The 27,775-nt window shown below is 51.5% G+C and overlaps 1 protein-coding gene across 1 annotated transcript; it reads left to right on the forward strand.

The window, feature by feature from the left end:
• The first annotated feature begins 3,497 nt into the window (after window positions 1–3,497).
• On the forward strand, window positions 3,498–13,538 carry rtn4rl2a (reticulon 4 receptor-like 2 a). The gene is made up of 3 exons (XM_069191312.1): window positions 3,498–3,799; window positions 6,745–6,971; window positions 7,292–13,538. Exons 1-3 carry the CDS (start codon window positions 3,736–3,738, stop codon window positions 8,414–8,416), a joined length of 1,416 nt encoding a protein of 471 aa, XP_069047413.1. The 5' UTR covers window positions 3,498–3,735; the 3' UTR covers window positions 8,417–13,538.
• The last annotated feature ends 14,237 nt before the right edge of the window (window positions 13,539–27,775 follow it).

Genomic DNA, 27,775 nt, shown 5'->3' on the forward strand with positions numbered 1-27,775 from the left:
GTCCAGACACACTGACTGGACACTCCAGTACATGAACACTGCACTGAGAGAGAGGGGTTAATACAGTCCAGACACACTGACTGGACACTCCAGTACATTAACACTGCACTGAGAGAGAGGGGTTAATACAGTCCAGACACACTGACTGGACACTACAGTACATTAACACTGCACTGAGAGAGAGGGGTTAATACAGTCCAGACACACTGACTGGACACTACAGTACATTAACACTGCACTGAGAGAGAGGGGTTAATACAGTCCAGACACACTGACTGGACACTACAGGACATTAACACTGTACAGACACAGGACAGTCCTGTACAATCATGTACAGCTCTATTCCCCTGCTATCTTCTCACTCTGATCTGTTCATCAGAGTAGAGCAGAGAAAAAGAGATCATTTAACTGGGTCTTTTTGATTTCATTTGAAGGGGTAAAATAATACTTTAACACATCACCTCATAATACTTGTTGCAGACAAACTACAGTCTCTGTTTTCACTGATATCTTCTCCCTGCCGGATGGGCGTCCCGGAGGTGCGGAGATCAGGAGCGAGTCTGTGCTGGAGGGGCTCTTGGCAGCAGGCTGGGGACACCCCGTGAGGCCGACACCTCACCCCGGCTCGGTCTCCCAGCAGGGGGCGCTGTCGTGTCGCTCCTGCTACGGCTCCCCACGGGGCAGAGTGGGACGGCTCCCAGCAGGCCTGTGCCCTACCACCCAGCGTGCAGCTCCTGTCTCCCCAGCGGACTGGGCTCCTGTCTCCCCAGCAAACTCTGTTCCTGTCTTCCCAGTGGACTCTGCTCCTGTCTCCCCAGTGGACTGGGCTCCTGTCTCCCCAGTGGACTGGGCTCCTGTCTCCCCAGCAAACTCTGTTCCTGTCTTCCCAGTGGACTCTGCTCCTGTCTCCCCAATGGACTGGGCTCCTGTCTCCCCAGCGGACTGGGCTCCTGTCTGGGCTGTCTCAAATCTCCTGTCTGGGCTCCTGTCTCCCCAGCGGACTGGGCTCCTGTCTCCCCAGCAAACTCTGCTCCTGTCTCCCCAGCAAACTCTGCTCCTGTCTCCCGAGTGGACTCTGCTCCTGTCTTCCCAGTGGACTCTGCTCCTGTCTCCCCAATGGACTGGGCTCCTGTCTCCCCAGCTGACTGGGCTCCTGTCTCCCCAGTGAACGTGACCTCTTTTCCCACCGGTGCCCTTGCCCTGCAGGGCTCTGTTTTGGGGTCCCGGGAGCCCCTCGATCTCTCTCCAGCACCGGCTGACCTGCCGCCGGTCATCAGCTGACCAGGGCCCGGTCTGCGGGGGGGCGGACTGGGGGGCGAGGTCCCCCCTCGTGCTACGAGCCGGACTGGGGGAGACCCCGGTCCGCGGGGACGCGCTCCTCGGCCGCTGACACACGCTGAGCTGGCCAGCAGATCAGCCCCCGTCTTCTTGCTGCCTTCTCCAGCTTCGCTTTATTTAGAATCAGACGGCCGACAGCTGGTCAAGCTTGTCGAGCTCCAGCCATTGGGAAAGTGTTTCGCTGATGGAGAAGGTTTTTCATTTTTTTCTTGCTTTCCATCTGTGAAGCCCGCGGTCCGGATCAGTCCAGTCCGGTCTGGCCCGGTCCAGTCCAGTAGATTTGGAGTGGTTCTGTCAGGGATCAGCACCAGTGAGAAGCCCATTACAATCTCCACACGATCTCACAGCACCGCTGGTCCGGTCCGGTCTGGTCCGGTCCAGTCCAGTAGAACGTGGAGTGGTTCTGTCAGGGATCAGCACCAGTGAGAAGCCCATTACTTTTTAGGGCGGAGCGGTGGCTCTGTGGCTAAGGATCTGGGCCTGTGACTGGAAGGTTGCCGGTTCAAATCCTGTGGCCGGCAGAGGAATCCTACTCCGTTGGGCCCCTTAGCAAGGCCCTTCACCCCAGCTGCTCCAGGGGTGCCATATAAATGACTGACCCTGCGCTCTGACCCCCAGCTTCTCTCCCTGTCTGTGTGTCTGTGTCTCCATGGAGAAAAGCTGGGGTATGCGAAATCTGATCGATCTCACAGCACCGCTGGTCCGGTCCGGTCTGGTCAGGTCCAGTCTAGTAGATTTGGAGTGGTTCTGTCAGGGATCAGCACCAGTGAGAAGCCCATTACAATCTACACACGCAGGAGTCACAAAGCTGGATGAGGGACTGATCGATCTCACATCAGCGCCAGGCCAGTCCAGTCCAGTAGAACTTGCTGGTCAAGTACAGCAAAGGCTGGAGCCTCATGAACACCAGGCTCATGGGAAGGAAAACATGCTCCAGTTCACAACTGTCACTGGCGGAGCTGAAGGCTCTGACCTGGCTCTGACCCGACACTTATATAGCGCTGTTCTGCTCACTCCACTCAAAGCGCTTTACAGGTAATGGGGATCCCCCCATCACCACCAGTGTGCAGCCCCACCTGGATGATGCTCCAGTCTGCTCACACACACCAGCTCTCAGTGTGGAGGAGAGCAGAGTGATGAAGCCAGTTCAGAGATGGGGATTATTAGGAGGCCATGATGGGTAAAGTTTGGCCAGGATACCAGGGTAACACTCCTACTCTTCTCGAGAAACACCCTGGGATTTTTACTGACCACAGAGAGTCAGGACCACGGTTTTACTTCTTATCCGAAGGACAGCGCCTGTTTACAGTACAGTGTCCCCATCACTATACTGGGGCATTAAGACCCACACAGACCTCAGGGTGAGCGCCCCCTGCTGGCCCCACTAACACCTCTTCCAGCAGCAGCCTTATCTTTCCCAGGAGTCTCCCCTCCAGGTACTGACAAGGCTCCCTCCTGCTGGGCTCCAGGGGGCTGCCAGTGAACTGCAGGGTGATGGAGCATTTAGTGTCTCTTTGCTTTTGCGCTTAGCTGTGGTAGAGCAGGCCAACTTCTCCCAACAGAGCCCAGCATCACAGACCCTCAGGCTGCTGTGGCGAGACACACAGCGCTACAACCCCGCAGCTCTCGGGCCCGGGTTCGATTCCAGACTGCTATGGCCGCCTGGCTGTCTGTGTGGAGCATGGGGTCCGCATTGTCCAAAAACCTGTGCCCTGGATTCATTAGTGCTAGCTAATTGTCACCCCCTGTCCCCCCTCAGAGCGTGTCCGGGATGGTCTCGGCTCGGGAGCAGCGCGCCCGGTGTCCTGAGCCGGGCGAGGCTCGGGTCAGGGCGGCCCGTGTGGGGCCCGGGGTGAGGGCGCGGGAGATGGACTGAGCCTGACACCGCGGCCAGTTTCCTCGTTTCTCCGCCCGGTGTTCTTCTACAGAATCGGTGACGAGGGCGGGGGAACGGGGACCGAGTTTCTCTCGGCGTGTTTAATTTACAGAGAACCATGAGACCGTGTCTTGGGCGCTCTGACAGAAGAGCGGGGAAGGAAAATCGATGCTCTGCCCTCTATTTATAAGTTCCGGATCGTCTCCTCCCCTCCCCTCCTCGGGGTCCCCCCCCCCCCTTCTCCCGGCTCCGTCATCACCGGGCACGGCGCCCTCCTCCTCCTCCCCCCGCCCTCGCGCCGAGCTGACCCGGCTGCGGCGTGTAGGAACAGCCACAGCCCCCATCGTAGGCACGCGCCGGCTATAACAGGCGCCGCGAGCCGCAGATCCAGCAGTCAACCGGCAACTCACCGCCAGACCCAGCGAGCGCCACTCGCCTCCGACACCAGAGCTGCTCACAGCGGAGATAGCACGCAGCGCCTCGCCCGCCTCAGGCTAACTCGCTCCCGGCTTTGGTTGGACATGGAAACCCGCTCGAGGACACGGAGCTCCAGGAGCAGGAGCTCCACCGCTCGCAACTTCAAAAGTGAGTGACCGGTCTTCTGCGGGGCTCTTTTCTGTCAGACCTGCATCCGTCTAAGACTGCTTCCACTGTTGTTGTTATCAGTCGTGACAGAACGCAAGGTTGTCCTCGAAAAAGCACTTTTCAGGTGCTGTGAGGTTTAGTTGTTACTTGTGGCGCTCACTGCCCTGTGTTAGCCAGTGTTCACGGTTATTACTGTGTTAGCCAGTGTTCACGGTTAGTAATGTTAGCCATTGTTAAGGAGTATTACTGTGTTAACCAGTGTTAACGGTTATTAATGTGTTAGCCAGTGTAAACGAGTGTTACTGTGTTAGCCAGTTAATACTAATATTAATGTTAGCCAGGGAGACAGAGCTGGGGAGATTGAGCTCTGGGAGCTCAGTCGTGCCGAGTGGACCCATTGGAGTGTGTCACTAAGGGCTCGATCCCCCAAACACTTTCTTTTATTTCCGATAACCTGTGAGAATGCATGCATGTAAAACACTCTCAGCGTTTTAAGATCAGAATGATAAGAGATGTATCTGGGCTGTGCTAGTCTGGGACAAGCTACCCAGTAACGCTGCTGAAGCCGATACCCTGGCCTCCTTCAAGTCACAGCTCGAGGAGGTCCTCCGGTCAGAACAGGAGGCACTTCTTTACACAAAGGGTGGCGGGGGTGTGGAGCAAGTCGGAACAGCCTCGTTCCGTTTGCGGCCCCCCCCCCCCCCCCCGCTTCCACACTGCGGGAGGAAGAGAACTTCTTTCTCGCGGTTGTGCCCGAGCGCAGCGGCGGGTGCGAGAGTCTTGTACGAGGACCGGACACCCGGGCTCACAACGAGCTCGGAGAGATTTCTGCTGAAATCGTTAGAGCCGGTCAGTGCGGCCCGCGCCTGTCAGAGTCCCTCCTGCCGTGGGAGGAAGACAGAATTACTGAGCGCAAAAGAGCTAGCAGGGGCAGTGACAAGAGCAAAATTGGCAAAGTCTGGGAAATACGGTGATATAACATTCCTAAATCATTAGTGACATTAATTTACCTCAGTACAATGTGTTCTTTGTTGTCGTTTTCAGTGCGAACAATGCGCTCAGCGTCTTACCGATTAGAAAGAAAACGACAAGTTCAAATCAAGTTCCAATTAAAGCAGGTGACATGATTGTAATCAGAAATGACAAGTGACTATTTAAGAGGCTGCACCTGGAGCGAGGGCTCGCGCTGGTCCTCGTTATGCAGCTTTTGGTGACGCAGTACTCCAAGGAGATGTCCCAGATAGAAAACTAATACTCGGGTTACTTAGATCTGAGCTGTAGCTGCCAACTCTAACACGTTTTCCCGTTAGTTTGAACACCGTACTCATTTCTACCATCCCCAGTCTGCTACAGCGCAGCTCCGCGCCTCAGGCTCCAGGGGGTTCAAGGTGCAGCTAAACTCGGTCGAGATTTTAGCTGGATAGCGCGTAATAATCTTCCAAAGCAAGATTAACAAAGATTGTTAATGATCAAACAGTGTGGGAAAAAGCGTAAAGATAGGGCGCTTGGTTTTAAACAGTTGCGCGTCAAGGAAACATTATGAATAAGTCAGGCTACATGTTTTCCTGCACTGGTAAAAAAAAAAAAAGTTAGAGTGTTTTTCGAAGCAGGATTAAAAAACATATGCACTGCAGAGCACACAAGGAAGAACACCCCCCTCTCCCCACGCACGACAGCGCAGCAGTCGCGGGTCGTCGAGTGCAGAGACCGGGCGACACAGACCGCGGCTTCCGCGGAGCACCGGCAGCGCGTGTGCCCGCGCGCACGGTCAATGAGGCGCGACCGCGAGCCCGAAATGAGAGCGTAGGAAAATGTTGCGCGCGGGACAGCCGCTGCCTCGTGCTCGTTTTCCTCAATGAGCCCCCATTGTCTCCGGTAACCGGACACCTTTCTCAATGGCCGGAGCGCGCTGAATTATGCACGCGGTGAATTATAGATGAGCACACGCGGCTCCTGTTCCAAGTTGTGACGCCAATGGATTCGCAGGTTTTCCATTGAGCCCCGGGCCCGGCCTGTCGGCGGCGACGAGGGCTGCGTGCCGGTGGTTTCATTGCCGCGCCTATAGTAACAGCAGCCCGTCTTGTGGGTTTCAGTTCCCAGAAGCGGGCTTTGACGTTCAACGCGGTTGCAAGATCTGTTTGAGTTGCGCTGAGCCACGGTGTGAGATTCCAGCTGCGGTTCGCCCTCTCTCGGAATCCGTCTCTCGTCTCTGTGCGGTTGTGCTGTGTGTACAGTAGTTCGCTTCTTCCTTATTCCGAAGAACTGGTTAGTTCAGAACGCAACAACACCACCAGCTGCCTAAACCACCGACTGCATTTCCCTAATAATAATAATAATAATAATAATAATAATAATGTGCTTCAGTGACCTTGATGGTGATGATGATAATCAGAAAGGTTAAAGATGAATAATGATACTGTACTACAGTAACCAAGATGATGATGATGTTGATGATAATCATGAATGACAATATTGTACTATAGTGATCCATGATGGTCATGATCAGGAATAATGATACTGTGCTACAGTGATCCATGATGATCATGATCAGGAATAATGATACTGTGCTACAGTGATCAATGATGGTCATGATCATGAATGATGATACTGTGCTAGAGTGACCCACGATGGTCAGGAATGATGATACTGTGCTAGAGTGACCCATGGTGATGATCAGGAATGATGATACTGTGCTACAGTGATCCATGATGGTCATGATCATGAATGATGATACTGTGCTAGAGTGACCCACGATGGTGATGATCATGAATGATGATACTGTGCTACAGTGACCCACGATGATCATGATCAGGAATGATGATACTGTGCTAGAGTGACCCATGGTGATGATCAGGAATGATGATACTGTATTACAGTTTATTGCCGTCTCCCCTCTGCCCTGTGCTGCTCCCTACTAACCCCTCGTGTTCTCCTCTCTCTGCCAGGCGGCCTCACTCTGTGGTTGGTGGTGTGGTGTGTAGTGGTGCGGCCGGGCGGCGTGTCCGCCTGCCCCCGGCTCTGCGTGTGCTACCCCTCTCCCATGACGGTCAGCTGCCAGTCCCAGAACTTCACCACTGTGCCGGCCGGCATCCCCTTCGACTCCCAGAGAGTCTTCCTGCAGAATAACCGCATTACCGAGCTGCGCTCCGACTCCTTCGGCTTCGAGACACAGGTAGGGCAGGCGTGTGTGCCCTCTGTGTGTCCTCTCTGTGTCTGTAGTGTGTCCTCTCTGTGTCTGTAGTGTGTCCTCTGTGTGTCAGTGGTTTGTCCTCTCTGTGTCTGTAGTGTGTCCTCTGTGTGACACACAGGAGTTCTGGTGCAATGCACTGCTGGTGGTGAGTGATATACCATCTGTGTGTGTGTTACAGTGTGCGTATTGCCCTGCTGCAGTGGGTATACCTGTTCCGTCTGCTCTGTCCTGACCACATGCTCTCTGCTGACCCGCAGCGCCTCTCTCTGACCCCCGCCCTCTGCCCTCTGCCCTCTCCGCAGGTCCTGTGGCTGTACTCCAACAACATCACCTCCATCGAGGCCGGCGCCTTCAGCGAGCTCCGCGAGCTGGAGGAGCTGGACCTGGGGGACAACCCTTACCTGCGCTGGCTGGACGGAGGCGCCTTCCGGGGCCTGGAGCGGCTGCAGAGCCTGCACATGCACCGCTGCCGGCTCTCCGTGCTGCCCCACGACATCTTCCACAAGCTCTACAGCCTGCAGTTCCTCTACCTGCAGGAGAACCAGCTGCACCTCCTGCAGGACGACCTCTTCTCCGACCTGGTCAACCTCACCCACCTCTTCCTGCACGGCAACCGCATCCGCACGCTGTCCGAGAACGTCTTCCGGGGCCTGGTCAACCTGGACCGCCTGCTGCTGCACGAAAACCGGATCAGGCAGGTGAACAGGAAGGCGTTCCGGGACCTGGGAAGGCTGACCATGCTGTTCCTGTTCAACAACTCCCTCTCGGAGCTCCCGGGACAGGTCCTGCGGGACACCGCCTCCATCCAGTTCCTCAGGCTGAACGGCAACCCCTGGTCCTGCGGCTGCGAGGCCCGCTCCCTGTGGGAGTGGTTCCGCAAATCCCGGGTGTCCAGCTCCGAGCTGGTGTGCTCCTCCCCTTCCCTGAGGCGCGGCGTGGATCTCCGGTTCCTCCGGGAGATGGATTTCGCCACTTGCCCGCTGCCCGATCCGGGCTCCTTGGCCGGTACCACCACCACTACCTTCAGCACCAAGACCCGCTGGTGGTTCTCCAAGGCCAAACCGGTCTCCAGCTCCAAGGGGATCTTCGGGAAGAGCTCGGAGACGGTCAAGGCCTTCCCCTTCTCCTCCAACAAGCCCCACAACTCCCTGCCTCCCTCCTCCTCCTCGTCCACCTCTTTCTCGTCCTCCAAGTACGAGATCGGGGAGGAGGAGGTCGCGCTGCCCAAGCTGGACGCGGAGGAGTACTGGGCCAACTACGGCAACGAGGACGCCTCCTCCGTCCGCTGCTTTGAGCTCGAATGCCCACCCGGGTTCGATGTCTCTGATCCCTCCTCCTCATCGCCCCCATCCCTGCCCCACCCTGCCCGCCTGTACCCCCTCGCCCTGGCCTTGCTTGCCCTCTCCCTCCACCTGCTCTTCGGCTGAACACCCCTCTTTGCCCCCACGTCCCACGAGAAACATCTCCTGCCTGCCTATTTACCCTGAAACTGCCCCACTCCTCTAAACTCTGACCCACTCCACTCCTGCTCTTTACTTGTCTCTTGCCCGTTCGAGGGCCTTCGAACCCTGAGACCGGAGTGTCTGTGTGTTACCCGAGTCTTTTGGAGTGCGGGCGTATAGGCGGAGGGCGTCTAGCGTAGTAGGGTACTGTTGACACCTCTGCCGTTTTACGCTACCGATAAGGCCGATTACGGCTGCCTCTGGCACGAACGCAGACACCGTTAATACTGCTGCTGCCGCCGCTACAGCTGACTTACAAACCGCTGTCGCTAGCACTGCAACTACTGTTACTTCTACCGCTACAGCACACAGCAACACTACTGCCACCACAGTCAGTGCAGCTACTTTTACTACAGCTACCGCTACGTCTGCTAGCGCTGTCACTATTCCTACTGCTAGTGCGACTGCTAGTACTGTTACTATTCCTACTGCTACTGCGACTGCTAGTACTGTTACTATTCCTACTGCTACTGCGACTGCTAGTACTGTTACTATTCCTACTGCTACTGCGACTGCTAGTACTGTTACTATTCCTACTGCTACTGCGACTGCTAGTACTGTTACTATTCCTACTGCTACTGCGACTGCTAGTACTGTTACTATTCCTACTGCTACTGCGACTGCTAATACTGTTACTATTCCTACTGCTACTGCGACTGCTAGTACTGTTACTATTCCTACTGCTACTGCGACTGCTAGTACTGTTACTATTCCTACTGCTACTGCGACTGCTAGTACTGTTACTATTCCTACTGCTACTGCGACTACTAGTACTGTTACTATTCCTACTGCTACTGCGACTGCTAGTACTGTTACTATTCCTACTGCGACTGCTAGTACTGTTACTATTCCTACTGCTAGTGCTGCTATCGCTGCAACAATGGTTGCTCCTATAACTGCTATACACTGCTTGCTCTGACTGCTCTGTTACCGATTGTTCCTCGGTTTGTAGTTTGTTTCTGCCAGCTTCCTCTTGGCAGAGTGTGATTTAAGTCCGGTAAAAAAAAATCTTTGAATTCCTCATCCACGTTGCTTTAGAAATTCTTTAGTGTGCGCGCACTAACACATATCTTTTTTTTAAAAGGAGAAATCGTTCCTAGGCCCTGTTAACCCATTAAACACACCGGAAGCAAAGTGAGGGATCCAAGACAAAGTCGCCCGTGTCCAGGGTAGATATGGTCGGAATGTTCCCAGCGAAAAGATGGGGATTCCCAGTGACCGGGTGCTACCAGACAAAGACAGGGAAGCCACAAGGAGGTGATCCAGGCACGGTTTGAAAGGAGGAGAAAATCAGGTTTAAATTGCTTCCAGTTTTCTGAGAGACAGAGACAGAGGTTTTAATACAATGTGCACACATACTGCACGCATGCAGAAGTCACTGGATGACACAGAGCTGAAAGTGTTAGTTTTTCAAAATATATGCATCTTTATTTTTGGAATCCGCCTTTTGGAAACAACAACGCTGACACCAATATCCACACCACACTGTACCAGACTGTATATATTTCCATACATACTGTATGTACATAAACACATACTATATAGATATGCATATAGGCTCTATATTTACACAGTCTCTATTTTTAAACTGCCTCTGTTGCTGTAGATGTTGTCTCTGTTTGTGGAGCTCGCACGTCGCTGTTTTTTGTTCTTTTTCCGAATCGAATGGCACGCGATGCGTTCCCGGCACAGGCAGAGCCTCGACAGGCTCCAGCAGGCCGGTCAGACACGGAGATCATGAAGCATGCGGCACCTGTCACCCGGGGCGGGGGGGGGGACTGACGCAGACGATCGCTTACTTGAGCGCCAGATCTCGCACACGTACTACGCTGAGGTTAGCGCACACATTTTACTAGCCCGGCATCAGATCATTTGCATATTAACTTGCTGGCAAGGGGAACACGTGCATTATGGCTGGTGCAATCTTCTATCTGTGTGGCGCGGAAGCTCACCACAGCTCTAGTCCTGGAGCTCCAGTGGATTCTGTGTCTGTTTCTTCCACCTCTGCTCTGATTGACCTGATTGAGCTGACTGTCAGCTTACTGGACCCAATCAGTCCTTTTCAAGTTTCTTTAGCTGTTAATTTCGATAGACCTAGAAATCCTCAACCAGAGTTGTGCACCTGTGTGTCTACTCCAGAGATACTCACTCTTGCAGGACACTGGCACTGATGGACTTGACCAGAGCTCCCCAGTCCTTTTCAATCCCACAGAGCTCTCATTAACCTAAATATTTGTGTAACCGCACCGATTTAACAGCCTTTCCCAGCTCTTCAGGAGAAGCTGCTTTAGAGAGACTGACAAAACCTGCAGACACAGCGCCCCCTCCAGGACCAGGACTAGACAGCCTCGGTGTGGACAATGAAACCGCAAATACACAGATCTACGCGTGACGTTCCAGTTCAGGTTTCCTTTTCTTTTTCTGTGCTGTGTTTGTTTCTATATCCTTATTCCTGGCGTTCGTGCCATCTTCTGTTTTTGACTCGTTCATGTTCGTCTTCCCGCGCTGTGGAGTCCCTCGGCTCTGCCCACCCGGTGATTCCCAGCGCTGCAGGAGAGATTCCACCCCCTCCTCTGTCTGCTCTGTCCCGTCACCCTAGTCCTACCCTTGCCCCTCCACACTGCCCCCTAGGGGCTGCAAGCCACACTGCTCCTAGTGCAGCCGGTTCCTGGGCTGTGACCACCATTCCCAGTGTGAACCTCCCCCCTTGTGTTCGGAATCTGGGATCCTGGACAAGGAACTGACTTGCAGACTGACAAAGGGAGTGCTGGCTGGACCAAGGGACTGACCTAACAGTGGACTTACAAACTTCCGAACTGGATAACTGAGTGACACAAAGACCAACGGACTAAATGGACATAGCCAGAGATTGATTGATTGACTGATGCCGATGGACTGACATGCTGGCTAATTGGAATCCTGATGAACCAACTGACTGACATTTTGACTGCCTGGCAACCTGATACTGTGACGATGGAACCACTTGCTGGATGCCGGATTTACACTCAGTCTGGCTGATGGACTGACTAAAGAACATACTGGCTGAGGATCAGACGTATTGACTGAATAAAGGACCTACTGTCTGACTGACGAGAGGACATGCTGACTATCTGACACACTGACTCTCTGAAGCACTGACTGACAGACTATCCGACACACTGACTACCAGACTGACTGATGGACTACCAGACACTAACTGATGGACTCCTGACTAATTGACACACTGACTGACTGAAGGATGTACTGACTATCGGACATACTGACTATCTGACGCACTGACAGAAAGACCTCCGGACTATCTGACTCTGACAGAAAGACCTCCGGACTATCTGACGCACTGACTGCTGGACTTCCTGACTATCTGACTCTGACAGAAAGACCTCCAGACTGTCTGACTCTGACAGAAAGACCTCCAGACTGTCTGACTCTGACAGAAAGACCTCCGGACTATCGGACACTGACTTACTGACTATCTGACTCTGACAGAAAGACCTCCGGACTGCCTGACACTGACTTACTGACTATCTGACACTGACAGAAAGACCTCCGGACTGCCTGACACTGACTTTTTGACTATCTGACACTGACAGAAAGACCTCAGGACTGCCTGACTCTGACTTACTGACTACCACGCTGGCTGACTATTGGACTTATTGGTGTCTGAAGATCACCCTGGTTGTCTGACCATCTATCGGGCTTCCAGACAAACTGAATGAAGCCTGACAAGGTCTCCTGGCTGGACTGTGGAAATGGAGGACGCAGGGCCTGGGAGAGAGTGAGACGAAGCCCACTGCTCCCGGTTTCTCTGTGGTTCTTCCGGCTCCACTCCCCTCCTACACTCCTTCCTCTCCTCCGCCAGCGCGCGCCTCTGCTGGAGCAGCGAGCAGCTTCCTCCCGAGCTGTGTGGGCGGACCGGAGCGGATCTGGACACCTGTTTCAGTCCTGCCGGCGTTTCCCATCCTCCCTCCCTCTCGGCCCTCTCTTCCTCGCTAGACCAGCAGGAATTACCCCTGCAGAGGAAGACGAGGGAGAGATGGGGGGGGAGAGGACAGAGAAGGGGGAGAGACAGGGGGCAAAGAGAGAGAAGAGATAGAGGAAAGGGGAGACAGAGGGAGAGAAGGGGGAGAGGAGAGAGAAGAGAAAGAGGAGAAGGAGAAGAGGGAGAGGACAGGAGAGGAGATGGAGAGACAGAGAGAGAGAGAAGGTGGTCCATGCTGGAACCAGTCTAGTCACTCTGGGGGTTGGTGAAGTAGCAACAGAGAGGGAGGAGGAGGAGGGAGGACGGGCCAGCACTGTAATCTAGGGATTTCAGAGCCAACAGACCCAATCCTTCCTGGTTTAAATGCAGTAGAGGAAGGGGGAGTTCAGATTAAGGAGAGATTACTGCCAGCTCTCAGCACGTCTGTCATCAGTCTGAGAGCCAGCAAGATAAACCCAGCCTGTCACTTGCTTTGCGGTTCCTTACCTGTGCATGTCAATGTTCCTTCTCTCATTACGGATTGTAGTTTTCTGTTGAATGCTTGTTTTCATTATAATGTGAAGACTGACGGACATTTTTTCTAAAATGAGATCTGGATTTTTTAACAGAAGAATACACTTTGACCATATAAAAAGGTCAAGTTAGATTTTTTTTTTCATTTCTTGTTTGTCCTTTTGTGTTTTTGAGTTCACGCCAGCCACCACAAAAGTGGGGTTGGCTTGAAATTTATTTTGTTGTTTGTGTACTTATTCTGGCCACTGGGCCAATTTGGTGAGGGCATATCGCCTCACCTTGGCAGCCATATTGGTGAGGTCAAGCCACTTTTGTTCCTTTACTCAAACCTGCTTGCCCTGACAACCATGTTGGTGAGGTCGGGGCTGGTGCTTTCCTCTTCTGTAATCTTGCTGTACTCATATTCTGTGGGTGTGTGTTTGTGAGTTTCCTTCACTCTGGATTTTGAATGCTGTGACTCATGTTCAATTGTGAATTGAAAAGAAAAAAAATCTTTTTTGTGAGATTGTTTTTGATTTCAAAGAAAATTTGTTAAAAGGAAAGATAAAAAAATAAATAAATGTTATATTTGGTTTACAAAAATATGTTGGTTGTTGATCTGTTTTTTGACAAATGTGTTTATAAAATTTTTATATATGTGTAAACTCTAGACTACATACTTATGAGACTCTCTCTATATAAACACACCTGGAGTACAGACTCATTGGAGACTCTGTATACACACACACACACCTGCAGTGCAGACTCTTACTGGAGACTCTGTATATATACACACACACACCTGGAGTACAGACTCTTATTGGAGACTCTGTATATACACACACACCTGGAGTACAGACTCTTATTGGAGACCCTGTATATATATACACACACACACTTGGAGTACAGACTCTTATTGGAGACTCTGTATATATATATACACACACACCTGGAGTACAGACTCTTATTGGAGACTCTGTATATATATACACACACCTGGAGCAATTATAATAATAATAATAATTATTATAATAATAATTAATAATAATTGCTTACACATATATAGCGCTTTTCTGGACACTCCACTCAAAGCACTTTACAGGTAATGGGGACTCCCCTCCACCACCACCAATGTGCAGCCCCACCTGGAGTTCAGAATCACTCTTATTGGAGACTCTGTATACACACACACACCTGGAGTACAGACTCTTATTGGAGACTCTGTATATATACACACACCTGGAGTACAGACTCTTATTGGAGACTCTGTATATATATATACACACCCCTGGAGTACAGACTCTTATTGGAGACTGTATATATATACACACACACACCTGGAGTACAGACTCTTATTGGAGACTGTATATACACACACACACACCTGGAGTACAGACTCTTATTGGAGACTCTGTATATACACACACACACCTGGAGTACAGACTCTTATTGGAGACTCTGTATATATATATACACACACACCTGGAGTACAGACTCTTATTGGAGACTCTGTATATACACACACACCTGGAGTACAGACTCTTATTGGAGACTCTGTATATATATATACACACCTGGAGTACAGACTCTTATTGGAGACTCTGTATGTATACACACACACCTGGAGTACAGACTCTTATTGGAGACTCTGTATATATACACACACACCTGGAGTACAGACTCTTATTGGAGACTCTGTATATATACACACACACACCTGGAGTACAGACTCTTATCGGAGACTCTGTACTCCAGGTGTGTGTGTGTATATACAGACTCTTATTGGAGACTCTGTATATATATACACACACCTGGAGTACAGACTCTTATTGGAGACTCTGTATATATACACACACACCTGGAGTACAGACTCTTATTGGAGACTCTGTATATATATACACACACACCTGGAGTACAGACTCTTATTGGAGACTCTGTATATATATACACACACCTGGAGTACAGACTCTTATTGGAGACTCTGTATGTTACGAGTGAGTAGTGAGGACCCTAAGAAGAAAACCAGGTCGATTTCCAGAAGCGTCGATAGAACAATCCGAGGTCCGAAAGCCGAGGGTAGACAAGCCGGTGCAAAGGACCAAAACCAAAATACCAGGAGACAGTCGAAAAACAAGCCAGGATCAGGAAGTGGAACCAAAGTAGAACGTAATCGCAAGAACAGGAGTAGCTCTAGCCAGGAAGAGCCGTAATACTGAGCACAGGGGAGACTGTGAAGCAGCATTAAATAAACTGGGATAAATTGGCTAAAAGGTGGAATACCGAGTCTTTCGGGAGCGTGGCGCAACACTGTATAAACACACACACACACCTGGAGTAGAGAGTTTTATTGGAGAACACGAACACACACACTCTCTCTCCTCTGTTTTAAGAAAATAATCATCTAATCTATCTTTTGTGTACATGGGGCACAGCACCGTGTCAGTAAGTATTCCCAGATGAAACTCGTGTTGTTGTTTCTGACAAATAGAAATGACCGAGTTTCCAAACGTGAATTGTAACGTGTCATCATTGTAAACGCATTCCTTTCAACGTTTAAAGAGTCGGCAAAACCCCATGTTCAGCACACGTTTGGGCAGTTTCACGTGTACCGTCTTGTGTGTACAGGAAGGAGAGCACAGTCTCGGTGAGCAGCACTGGGTGAAACGCGTGTTTGTCGCCGTTTCTCTGACGAGTAGAAATTACACGGCTTTCCAAACGTATGCTATTCTTGTGGAACTGCACAAACATGTACTGTACATGGGTTTTTGCCGACTCTTTAAACATTGAATGGAACACATTTACGATGACTTGACACTCGGACATAAACTGTTGGCTTACTGTTAGTGTTACTGTTGGTCGGTCAGTCGTTAAATCTTCGAAAGCTTTTAGACTTCGGTATGCTGACAGGAAATGCATTTGAATTTTGAATTTGCGCTGCAAAATGCAGGAAAAATGTATTTAGAAGGGAGAGGAAGCAGTATTTGTGTGTCCGATTGCACAAACGTGAATGTAAAGAGGTTGGGTAATCCCAGGCCGGCACACAACCCGTTCTACCGTTTGTTCGTCGTGGGCTTGCCGTTTACTGCTGCAAACAATAACAAGTGGTGAACGTCTTGCTATCAAGTCATCGTGAATGTATTCCGTTCCCTTTTTAAAGAGCAGGCAAAGACCACATATGGACATGTTTCCGCAGCTTGACAACAAGAGGAATACACGTTTGGAAAGCCAGTCGTTCCTACTCGTCAGAGAACCGGCGACAACAACGCGGGTTTCACCTGGGAATACTGACACGGTGCTGTGCCTCATGAGCACAAAAGACAGAACACGTGCTGCTTAAGATGATTTTCTTCCCAAAAAGAGGAGAGTGACGATGTTCTGCTGGTGTTAAAGTCAATGCTACTTTGCACGGGACAATATTATTGCATATACAGTACAGAGCAATTAACAGTATTAATATACTAGGCAACATGGTTCACAAATTAACTATTGTGTTTAATAGTTTAAACGACATACGTTTCTCGTATCAGTGTAACTCAGTGTAAGTGAGGAGTAATTGAGTGCACAGGTTAGTGTAAGACAGGAGTAACAGAGTGCACAGCCTGTTGGAAATGAAAACTGTCTCTCTGAGGCACAAGAGAAGACTGCAGTTCAAGACATCTTGTATTTATCTCTATCTATCTCGGTTCTTCTCCACCAATCCTCAGCACAGATGGCCTTGATTAAAGACGAGCTGTTTGTTTCTATCTGGTTTTAATTATGTTCACCAATCCTGTAAAATGTGATGCTCTTTTTGATCCTTAAAGATTATTAAGGCTCAGCATCTTAAACTACTTACTTCATGAAGTGACTTGTAGCAAATGTTTCAACTGAGGCTGAGTACATTTCAGACTTACTGACTGCACTGTATTAAAAGGTCTTTCCCTCAGTGCAGTGTTAATGTCCTGTAGTGTCCAGTCAGTGTGTCTGTACTGTAGTAACCCCTCTCTCTCAGTGCAGTGTTAATGTCCTGTAGTGTCCAGTCAGTGTGTCTGTACTGTATTAACCCCTCTCTCTCAGTGCAGTGTTAATGTACTGTAGTGTCCAGTCAGGGTGTCTGGACTGTATTAACCCCTCTCTCTCAGTGCAGTGTTAATAATAATAATAATAATAATAATAATAATAATAATTGCTTACACTTATATAGCGCTTTTCTGGACACTCCACTCAAAGCGCTTTACAGGTAATGGGGTCTCCCCTCCACCACCGCCAATGTGCAGCCCCACCTGGATGATGCGACGGCAGCCATAGTGCGCCAGAACGCTCACCACACACCAGCTATCAGTGGGGAGGAGAGCAGAGTGATGAAGCCAATTCATAGATGGGGATTATTAGGAGGCCATGATTGGTAAAGGCCAGGGGGAAATTTGGCCAGGACGCCGGGGTTACACCCCTAATGTACTGGAGTGTCCAGTCAGTGTGTCTGGACTGTATTAACCCCTCTCTCTCAGTGCAGTGTTAGTGTACTGTAGTGTCCAGTCAGTGTGTCTGGACTGTATTAACCCCTCTCTCTCAGTGCAGTGTTAGTGTACTGTAGTGTCCAGTCAGTGTGTCTGGACTGTATTAACTCCTCTCTCTCAGTGCAGTGTTAATGTACTGGATTGTCCAGTCAGTGTGTCTGGACTGTATTAACCCCTCTCTCTCAGTGCAGTGTTAATGTCCTGGAGTGTCCAGTCAGTGTGTCTGGACTGTATTAACCCGTCTCTCTCAGTGCTGTGTTAGTGTACTGGAGTGTCCAGTCAGTGTGTCTGGACTGTATTAACCCCTCTCTCTCAGTGCTGTGTTCGTGTACTGGAGTGTCCAGTCAGTTACTGTGTAAGTACTCTATTGTATTAGTCCGCCCCCTCTTTCCTCATTTATTTATGCCCATTTTGTTTTCTTTCTTCCTCCGGCAGAATATCACCTTTAACGATCTCCCAGATTCATCATCAAGAGGGAAATTCTCCAAACAACAAATCAGGGAGCGAAGAAATGATAACAATGATCAGCAAGTGATTCAATGAATCAGTGAGTATGGACTGCAGATGAAATGTCATTTTCGTGCCGGAAGTTTGCGTGAGCTCGGGAATGTGTTGTGTGCGAATGGCCTCCCCCTCACACACACACATGCCAGACATGCTGGTACAGGGATGCACACTCACAGGCACACAATCTGACACTGTCACTGCCACACACAGGCATGAGGCATGACACACAGACAGGCAAGCTAACACACACATACACACAGCTTTACTCTCACACAGACACACACCTAGCCGGGCTATCATACACACAAATACACACACACATAGCTAGGCTATCACACACACAGACACACACATAGCCAGGGTATCATACACACAGACACACACATAGCCATGCAATCACACACACACACACACACACACACACACACACACACACACACACACACACACACACACACAGCCAGGCTGTCACACACACAGACACACACACAGCCATGCTATCACACACAAAGATGCGCAATTTGCCAGGCTATCACACACACACCTAGCCAGGATATCATACACACAGCCAGGCTATCACACACAGACACACACTTCGCCATGCTATCACACACAGAGACACACACTTCGCCAGGCTATCACACACAGACACACACTTCGCCAGGCTACCACACACACAGACACACACTTAGCCATGCAATCGTACACAGAGACACACACTTAGCCAGGCTATCACACACAAAGACACACACCAAGCCAGGCTATCACACACAAAGACACACACATAGCCAGGCTATCACACACACAGACACACACTTAGCCAGGCTATCACACACACAGACACACACTTAGCCATGCAATCGTACACAGAGACACACACTTAGCCGTGCAGTCACACACAAAAACACATATATAGCCAGGCTATTACACATGTAGACACACTGCTTTACTGACACACGTAGATACGCTAACACACAGTCACACAAGTCTGCTAACACACAGGTATGCTAAAATACACAAAGTCTGCTAACACACACAGCTATGCGAACACACACAGTCACACAAGTCTGCTAACACACAGTCACACAGGCATGCTAACATACACACTCTCAAATAGCGACACTAACACACACAAACACACACAGCTAAGTTGAGTGGCACTGACACACACACAAGAATGCTAACACGTAGACAGCACTAGTTCTGATAGACGAGTTCAGGCCTGTACACACACAGCACTGGGAGATTTCATTCATACTGAGAAGCTCAAGCTGAAATAACGCAACAGATTGCTTTCTATGGTTTAATGAAATAATCAGTTCAAAAATAACTTGGCTGAGAGACGTAAGTGAATGGCATGTGTTTCCATTCAGACAGCAGGGCTCTACCGAACTGGAACAACCTGAGTGAAGAGCCCTGCTGTGCCCCATCTGGGAATCAAACCTGCAACCTTCCGGCCAAGATCCCAGATCTTTGGCCACTGGACCAAAGGTGGCGTTTATTGAGAACACTTTCCTGTTCCGAAACACTGGGACCCAGTTCTGTGTTTCTGAGGGCCTCACACACACACACACACACCAGGCCGGTTGTCAGTGTGTGTTGCTCACGCACTGACACATTCGCTCCACACACGCACGCAGCCCACATCGCGCCTCTCCACGCTCCCTCTCGCTCTCCCTCTCTCGCTCATGAGAGGAGGATATCCGCTTTCCACGTGCAGTCAGTCCCTCTCTCTCTCTCTCCCTCGAGATCCCGCCTGCGCAAAACAACCAACTCCGTCTCTCTCTGCTTCTCCGCGCTCGTTCTGCCTCTCGCCAGCCCGCCAGGTTCTCCGGAAGAGTGGCGCTCCTCACGTGGCAGTGCGGGCGGACCGGGACCTAGGACATGAAGTCAGGCCTGAAGACCTGCAGCCACTCTCCTGACTCCCAGACTGGCTCAGGGTTTGAACAGGTTTTCCTCTTTGAATTAGGTCCACGTTAACGCCTGATACGTAAGAATCTGAGCATGCGGACTCCTAGAAGGAGCAGTGCAACACGAACCAGAGGACGCGAGAGGAAATTACAGGGGTGTGCATTTACAACGGAGCACGGGTGGCACGTCTTTACACAAAGGGAGGCGGGAGTGTGGAGCAAGCGTGGGAGTCCATTCCCAGGCTTCTTTCAACAAACAGCTGGGCGAGATCCTCTGGTCAGTTCGGAGAGGGAAGCAGTGTGACAACATTAACACCCGAGTCTTTTTATAAGAAGTCTCCTCCAGCTCAGTGCTTCCTGCTCAAGGGTGTTTGTGACGAAAGGCCGGGAGAGATGACAGCAGATCCTCAGATGTCTGTAATGTGTAATTAATCGTGACGTCACCTCCTCACTCCAGCATCATACATACTGCACGTGATCTCCTCCTCTCCCTCACTTTCATCTACTGCACCCCTCCTCCACCCCTGCAGCTGCCCCCTGGTCACTCCACACTGTCCCTTTGTCACCCCTCTCTGCCCCTCGCTCCACACGGCCCCTCAGTCACTCCACACTGCCCCTCGGTCACTCCACACTGCCCCTCAGTCACTCCACACTGCCCCTCAGTCACTCCACACTGCCCCCTGGTCACTCCACACTGCCCCCTGGTCACTCCACACTGCCCCTCGGTCACTCCTCACTGCCCCCTGGTCACTCCACACTGCCCCCTGGTCACTCCACACTGCCCCTCAGTCACTCCACACTGCCCCTCGGTCACTCCTCACTGCCCCCTGGTCACTCCACACTGTCCCTTTGTCACCCCTCTCTGCCCCTCGGTCACTCCACACTGCCCCTCGGTCACTCCTCTCTGCCCCCTGGTCACTCCTCTCTGCCCCCTGGTCACTCCACACTGTCCCTTTGTCACCCCTCTCTGCCCCTCGGCCACTCCACACTGCCCCTCGCTCCACACTGCCCCTCGGTCACTCCTCTCTGCCCCCTGGTCTCTCCTCACTGCCCCTCGGTCACTCCACACTGCCCCTCAGTCACTCCACACTGCCCCCTGGTCACTCCACACTGCCCCTCAGTCACTCCACACTGCCCCTCAGTCACTCCACACTGCCCCTCGGTCCCTCCACACTGCCCCTCAGTCACTCCACACTGCCCCCTAGTCACTCCACACTGCCCCCTGGTCACCCCTCTCTGCCCCCTGGTCACTCCTCTCTGCCCCGCGGTCAGCCTCCTTGCCTCACGGACAGGAGGTGACCCCTCACGGCCAGGAGGTGACCCCTCAGCCCAGGGCCGTGAGCCGAGCGATCTTTGAATTCAGCCCGTGCCTGCGCCCAGTTCCCGGCGGCTGTCCTGCCTGCGCGTGCCCCACGGCCCCGCCGCTGCTCGCCCGCTCGCTCTGCAGGGAGCCATTTCGTGAGCGTCTCTGCCTCGCCTGCCAGGCTGAGTGTGCGTGGGCAGGGTGAGGAGCGAGGCGAAGAGGGGTCCCCCCGCCCCCGCGCGCACACTCAGAGCGTGGTCTTCCCCGAGCCCAGCGCAGTGTGGGCAGAGGAGGGCAGGGAGCGTGTGTCTGTAGGCGGGAGAGCCCAGCGCCGTGCTGTGTCGAACGAGGAAGAGAAGCGGCTCTCTGGTCTGCCGTGGCGCAGCCAGCCTGCGTGCCTGTCTCAGTGTGTGTGTCTGGCACTATATCCCGTGGCAGACATGCCAGAGTCTGTCCCACATGTGTGTCTGTGTGTCTTGCCTCTGTACCTCTGATCGCTTTGAGCCATACCGTCTCTTTCAGCTACGTGCCCCTGTGTTTCTTGAAAGAAGTCAAGGAATCGGCTTCAGCAACCGGGCTGAGCAATTTGTTCCACACCTGTAATGAACAGTTCTTTCCGGACCCTATGCGGACGACACAGTCCGACGGAGTGGGGAAACACTAGGGAAACGTCATGCAGGAAAACGGGGCTGAAAACGGGGGGGCGTGTCCAAGGTGCGCTGGTGCACGGGGGAGGTGTGGCCGAGGCGAACAATCCGAGAGTAATCCTTAGGGAAAATCCAAAACACACGAGTAAGTCCAAAACCAGGAGATCCATCAGAACAATAATTAAAAACCACGAAGACCGGGTCGGAACCGGCGGACGGGGAGCAGGAACAGGAACCGAGGTTAAAACCTTAACGGGACCAGGCGCTTCCTGGTCCCGGACTCGCACGATATGGAAATCAGATGCAGAGCCCGGAAGAGCGTCAGCGCCTGGCTTATAAGGTGGGCAGGGAATAGGGCGCAGGTGCATGGAATAAAGTCTTGAGTGAAAGGGCTGGAGCACCCTTAAGGAGGGGGGACTAATATCGTGACAACACCCCCGCCACCCTTTGTGTAAAGAAATGCCCCCCTGTCCTCAGTACAGTTCCACTTTGAGTTCCACTGGCGCATATTTTGCTGCTGGTTCTGAAGAGATCGGCAGTGTTGACCATGCCGATGTCTTTTGAATACTTGTGTCAGGTCCTCTCGTATTCATCAGTGCGCTGGACCCAAGACATTCAGTCCCTCCTGCCTGTCAGTGTAGGACAGTGTAACACTTCCCCTTAAACTCTCAAACCTGTCTGATTGCTCTTCTCTGTACGGATTCCAGAGCACTAATATCTTTTCTATAATGTGGTGAACGAATATTGTACACAATATTCTAAATAAGACTAATTTTTGTACTGTATGTCCTTCCTCCTGTGTGTATCTATGTCTGTCTTTGTCCGTTTCTACTGTACATGTATCTCTGACTGTCTGTGTGTATCTACTCTATGTGTATCTGTGTGTACCTATAGAACTTGTGTCTCTGCCTGTGTGTATCTACTCTACTGTATGTGTATCTGTGTGTATCTATAGAACTTGTGTCTCTGCCTGTGTGTATCTACTCTACTCTATGTGTATCTGTGTGTATCTACAGTATGTGTGTCTCTGCAAATCTGTGTGTATCTATAAGTGTCTTTGTGTGTGTATCTACTATATGTGTGATTCTGTCTGGGTATCTTTGTGTGTCCCTGTCAGTCTCTGTGTGTCTGTGTGTATCTCTGTGAGTCTATATGTATCTGTGTCTGTGTGTATCTCTGTGAGTCTATACAGTATGTGTCTGTCAGCCTGTGTTTGTCTGTGTGTATTTGTATATGTCTCTGTCTGTGCGTGTCTCTGTCAGCCTTTGTGTGTCTGTGTCTCTACCGGTTTATATGTCTGTCTGTGTCTGTGACTGTATGTACACACTAGCCGAATATTTGACCAAGTAACAGCAAACAGAAACAGACCCTGACGAAGAACAAGCTCAGTGACCACAGCCTGGTCATAGAAACTGGGCGACACAGGCAGACCTGGCTGCCCAGAGAGGACAGGCTGTGCTCCCACTGCCAGTGGGGAGAAACAGATACAGAGGTGCACTTCCTACTGCACTGTGACAGATACTCTGGGATTAGAGAATCATTATTCCACAAATTTACACATTTAATCCAAGAATTCCCACAGTTGACAGAATCACAAGTCCCAATCCTACTAGGAGAGGAAGGAGGGAACTCAGCTGAACTGGCAGCCCAGTATGTGATCCCCTGTCACAGCCTGAGGAAAACTGAACTTGTCTCCCGATAATGCTCCATTTGTTTATATGCAAATAATTTATGATTGTGTCTTTATTGTAAATGTCTGTAAATTTTTGTTTTATGTTACTTGTATTTGTTTTGCTTTGGCTGCACTGATTTTACTCATTAGTCATGCCAATAAAGCTCCTTGAATTGAAAAAAAAATGAATTGTATGTGCCTGTGTCTCCGTGTGCCTGTGTGTCAGTCTGTGCGTGTTGTGTTTTTGTGTGTCTGTCAGTCTGTGTGTGTCTCTGTCGGTCAATGTGTGGTGTGTTTGTGTGTGTCTGTCAGTCTGTGTGTGTCTCTGTCGGTCAATGTGTGGTGCGTTTTTATGTGTGTCAGTCTGTGTGTGGTGTGTTTGTGTGTCTCTGTCAGTCTGTGTGTGGTATGTCTGTGTGTGTCTCTGTCAGTCTGTGTGTGTTTGTGTCTGTGTCTCTGTCAGTCTATGTGTGGTGTGTCTGTGTGTCTCTGTCAGTCTGTGTGTCGTGTGTGTGTGTCTGTCAGTCTGTGTGTGGTGTGTCTGTGTATCTCTGTCAGTCTGTGTGTCTGTGTGTGTCTCTGTCAGTCTGTCTGTGGTGTGTCTGTGTGTGTCTCTGTCAGTCTTTGTGTGGTGTGTCTGTGTGTGTCTCTGTCAGTCTGTGTGTGGTGTGTCTGTGTGTGTCTCTGTCAGTCTATGTGTGGTGTGTCTGTGTGTGTCTCTGTCAGTCTGTATCTGTGTGTCTCTGTCAGTCTGTGTGTGGTGTGTCTGTGTGTGTCTCTGTCAGTCTATGTGTGGTGTGTCTGTGTGTGTCTCTGTCAGTCTGTATCTGTGTGTCTCTGTCAGTCTGTGTGTGTCTCTGTCAGTCTGTGTGTGGTGTGTCTGTGTGTGTCTCTGTCAGTCTATGTGTGGTGTGTCTGTGTGTGTCTCTGTCAGTCTGTATCTGTGTGTCTCTGTCAGTCTGTGTGTTGTGTGTCTGTGTGTGTCTGTCAGTCTGTGTCCCAGTTTCAGGCTGGGCTTCTCCAGATGGCCAAGCCAGCCCGCTGTCCAGTCCGTCGTTGTGTCCTCCCTAGTGTGCGTGCGTGTGCGTGTGCGTGACGAAAGCGTGTCGGGGAGGCGGGTGTGTGTGTGTTTACATGAGTCACGCTGCGTGGCTCTCTGACGAAGGAGCGAGTGAAAGGAAAGCGAGGGAGGGGGGAGAGGGACAGAGACGGATTTCCCAGCCCATCTGTCAGAGAGCGGGCAGGAGGGGGGCAGCTGGGCGGGACGCCAGGGCTGTCGCAGCTCTGGGACTGTCATCGCCTGACATTCACATCGTTGCAAGACGCACACGTACACCCAGGCACCACAGGCAGACACAGCAGGGCTCCACCTCCGGAGACTCAGTCAGGGAACCAGAGAGAGTCTGAGAACACAGCCCCAGAGAGTCTGAACACACAGCCCCAGAGAGAGTCTGAGCACACAGCCCCAGAGAGTCTGAACACACAGCCCCAGAGAGTCTGAACACAACAGGTCCAGAGAGAGTCTGAACACACAGCCCCAGAGAGAGTCTGAATACAACAGCTCCAGAGAGAGTCTGAGCACACAGCCCCAGAGAGTCTGAACACACAGCCCCAGAGAGTCTGAGCACACAGCCCCAGAGAGTCTGAGCACACAGCCCCAGAGAGAGTCTGAACACACAGCCCCAGAGAGAGTCTGAATACAACAGCTCCAGAGAGAGTCTGAGCACACAGCCCCAGAGTGAGTCTGAACACACAGCCCCAGAGAGTCTGAACACACAGCCCCAGAGAGAGTCTGAACACACAGCCCCAGAGAGTCTGAATACAACAGCTCCAGAGAGAGTCTGAACACACAGCCCCAGAGAGAGTCTGAACACACAGCCCCAGAGAGTCTGAGCACACAGCCCCAGAGAGAGTCTGAACACACAGCCCCAGAGAGAGTCTGAATACAACAGCTCCAGAGAGAGTCTGAGCACACAGCCCCAGAGTGAGTCTGAACACACAGCCCCAGAGAGTCTGAACACACAGCCCCAGAGAGAGTCTGAACACACAGCCCCAGAGAGAGTCTGAATACAACAGCTCCAGAGAGAGTCTGAGCACACAGCCCCAGAGAGTCTGAACACACAGCCCCAGAGAGTCTGAACACAACAGGTCCAGAGAGAGTCTGAACACACAGCCCCAGAGAGAGTCTGAACACACAGCCCCAGAGAGTCTGAGCACACAGCCCCAGAGAGTCTGAACACACAGCCCCAGAGAGTCTGAACACACAGCCCCAGAGAGAGTCTGAATACAACAGCTCCAGAGAGAGTCTGAACACACAGCCCCAGAGAGAGTCTGAACACACAGCCCCAGAGAGTCTGAACACACAGCCCCAGAGAGAGTCTGAACACACAGCCCCAGAGAGAGTCTGAATACACAGCCCCAGAGTGAGTCTGAACACACAGCCCCAGAGAGTCTGAATACAACAGCTCCAGAGAGAGTCTGAACACACAGCCCCAGAGAGAGTCTGAACACACAGCCCCAGAGAGTCTGAGCACACAGCCCCAGAGAGAGTCTGAACACACAGCCCCAGAGAGAGTCTGAATACACAGCCCCAGAGGGAGTCTGAACACACAGCCCCAGAGAGTCTGAACACAACAGCCCCAGAGAGTCTGAACACACAGCCCCAGAGAGAGTCTGAACACACAGCCCCAGAGAGTGTCTGAACACACAGCCCCAGAGAGAGTTTGAACACACAGCCCCAGAGAGAGTCTGAACACAACAGGTCCAGAGAGAGTCTGAACACACAGCCCCAGAGAGTCTGAACACACAGCCCCAGAGAGTCTGAGCACACAGCCCCAGAGAGAGTGTCTGAACACACAGCCCCAGAAAGAGTCTGAACACACAGCCCCAGAGAGTCTGAACACACAGCCCCAGAGAGAGTCTGAACACACAGCCCCAGAGAGAGTCTGAATACACAGCCCCAGAGTGAGTCTGAACACACAGCCCCAGAGAGTCTGAATACAACAGCTCCAGAGAGAGTCTGAACACACAGCCCCAGAGAGAGTCTGAACACACAGCCCCAGAGAGTCTGAGCACACAGCCCCAGAGAGAGTCTGAACACACAGCCCCAGAGAGAGTCTGAATACACAGCCCCAGAGGGAGTCTGAACACACAGCCCCAGAGAGTCTGAACACAACAGCCCCAGAGAGTCTGAACACACAGCCCCAGAGAGAGTCTGAACACACAGCCCCAGAGAGTGTCTGAACACACAGCCCCAGAGAGAGTTTGAACACACAGCCCCAGAGAGAGTCTGAACACAACAGGTCCAGAGAGAGTCTGAACACACAGCCCCAGAGAGTCTGAACACACAGCCCCAGAGAGTCTGAGCACACAGCCCCAGAGAGAGTGTCTGAACACACAGCCCCAGAAAGAGTCTGAACACACAGCCCCAGAGAGAGTCTGAATACAACAGCTCCAGAGGGAGTCTGAACACACAGCTCCAGAGAGAGTCTGAATACAACAGCCCCAGAGAGAGTCTGAACACACAGCCCCAGAGTGAGTCTGAACACACAGCCCCAGAGAGAGTCTGAATACACAGCCCCAGAGTGAGTCTGAACACACAGCCCCAGAGAGTCTGAATACAACAGCTCCAGAGAGAGTCTGAACACACAGCCCCAGAGAGAGTCTGAATACAACAGCTCCAGAGAGAGTCTGAACACACAGCCCCAGAGAGAGTCTGAACACGCAGCCCCAGAGAGAGAGTCTGAGCACACAGCCCCAGAGAGAGTCTGAACACGCAGCCCCAGAGAGAGAGTCTGAACACACAGCCCCAGAGAGTGTCTGAATACAACAGCCCCAGAGTCTGAACACACAGCCCCAGAGAGAGTCTGATTACACAGCCCCAGAGAGAGTGTCTGAACACATAGCCCCAGAGAGAGTCTGAACACACAGCCCCAGAGAGAGTCTGAATACAACAGCTCCAGAGAGAGTCTGAAATACAACAGCTCCACAGAGAGTCTGAACACACAGCCCCAGAGAGAGTCTGAACACACAGCCCCAGAGAGAGAGTCTGAACACACCCTCAGAGAGAGTCTGAACACACAGCCCCAGTGAGAGTCTGAACACAGCCCCAGAGAGAGTCTGAGCACACAGCTCCAGAGAGAGTGTCTGAACACAGCACCGGCCTAATAAAATTCAGATTAAGTGTATAAACGCACATAATGAGTGTAATTAAGCAAGGAATTAGTGCAATACAGCACAGTGCCAGTATAATAAAGCACACAGTCAGTGTAATAAACC

This window comes from Lepisosteus oculatus, chromosome 6, assembly GCF_040954835.1.
Source record: "Lepisosteus oculatus isolate fLepOcu1 chromosome 6, fLepOcu1.hap2, whole genome shotgun sequence".
Lineage (NCBI taxonomy): Eukaryota > Metazoa > Chordata > Actinopteri > Semionotiformes > Lepisosteidae > Lepisosteus > Lepisosteus oculatus.

What these genes read in the sequence shown, in the direction of transcription:
- rtn4rl2a (XM_069191312.1), top strand. Translation starts at nt 3,736, where the DNA reads ATGGAAACCCGCTCGAGGACACGGAGCTCCAGGAGCAGGAGCTCCACC. An exon ending in CACCGCTCGCAACTTCAAAA is followed by an intron (nt 3,800 to 6,744) that starts GTGAGTGACCGG and finishes TCTCTCTGCCAG; the next exon opens with GCGGCCTCACTCTGTGGTTG. An exon ending in CCTTCGGCTTCGAGACACAG is followed by an intron (nt 6,972 to 7,291) that starts GTAGGGCAGGCG and finishes CCCTCTCCGCAG; the next exon opens with GTCCTGTGGCTGTACTCCAA.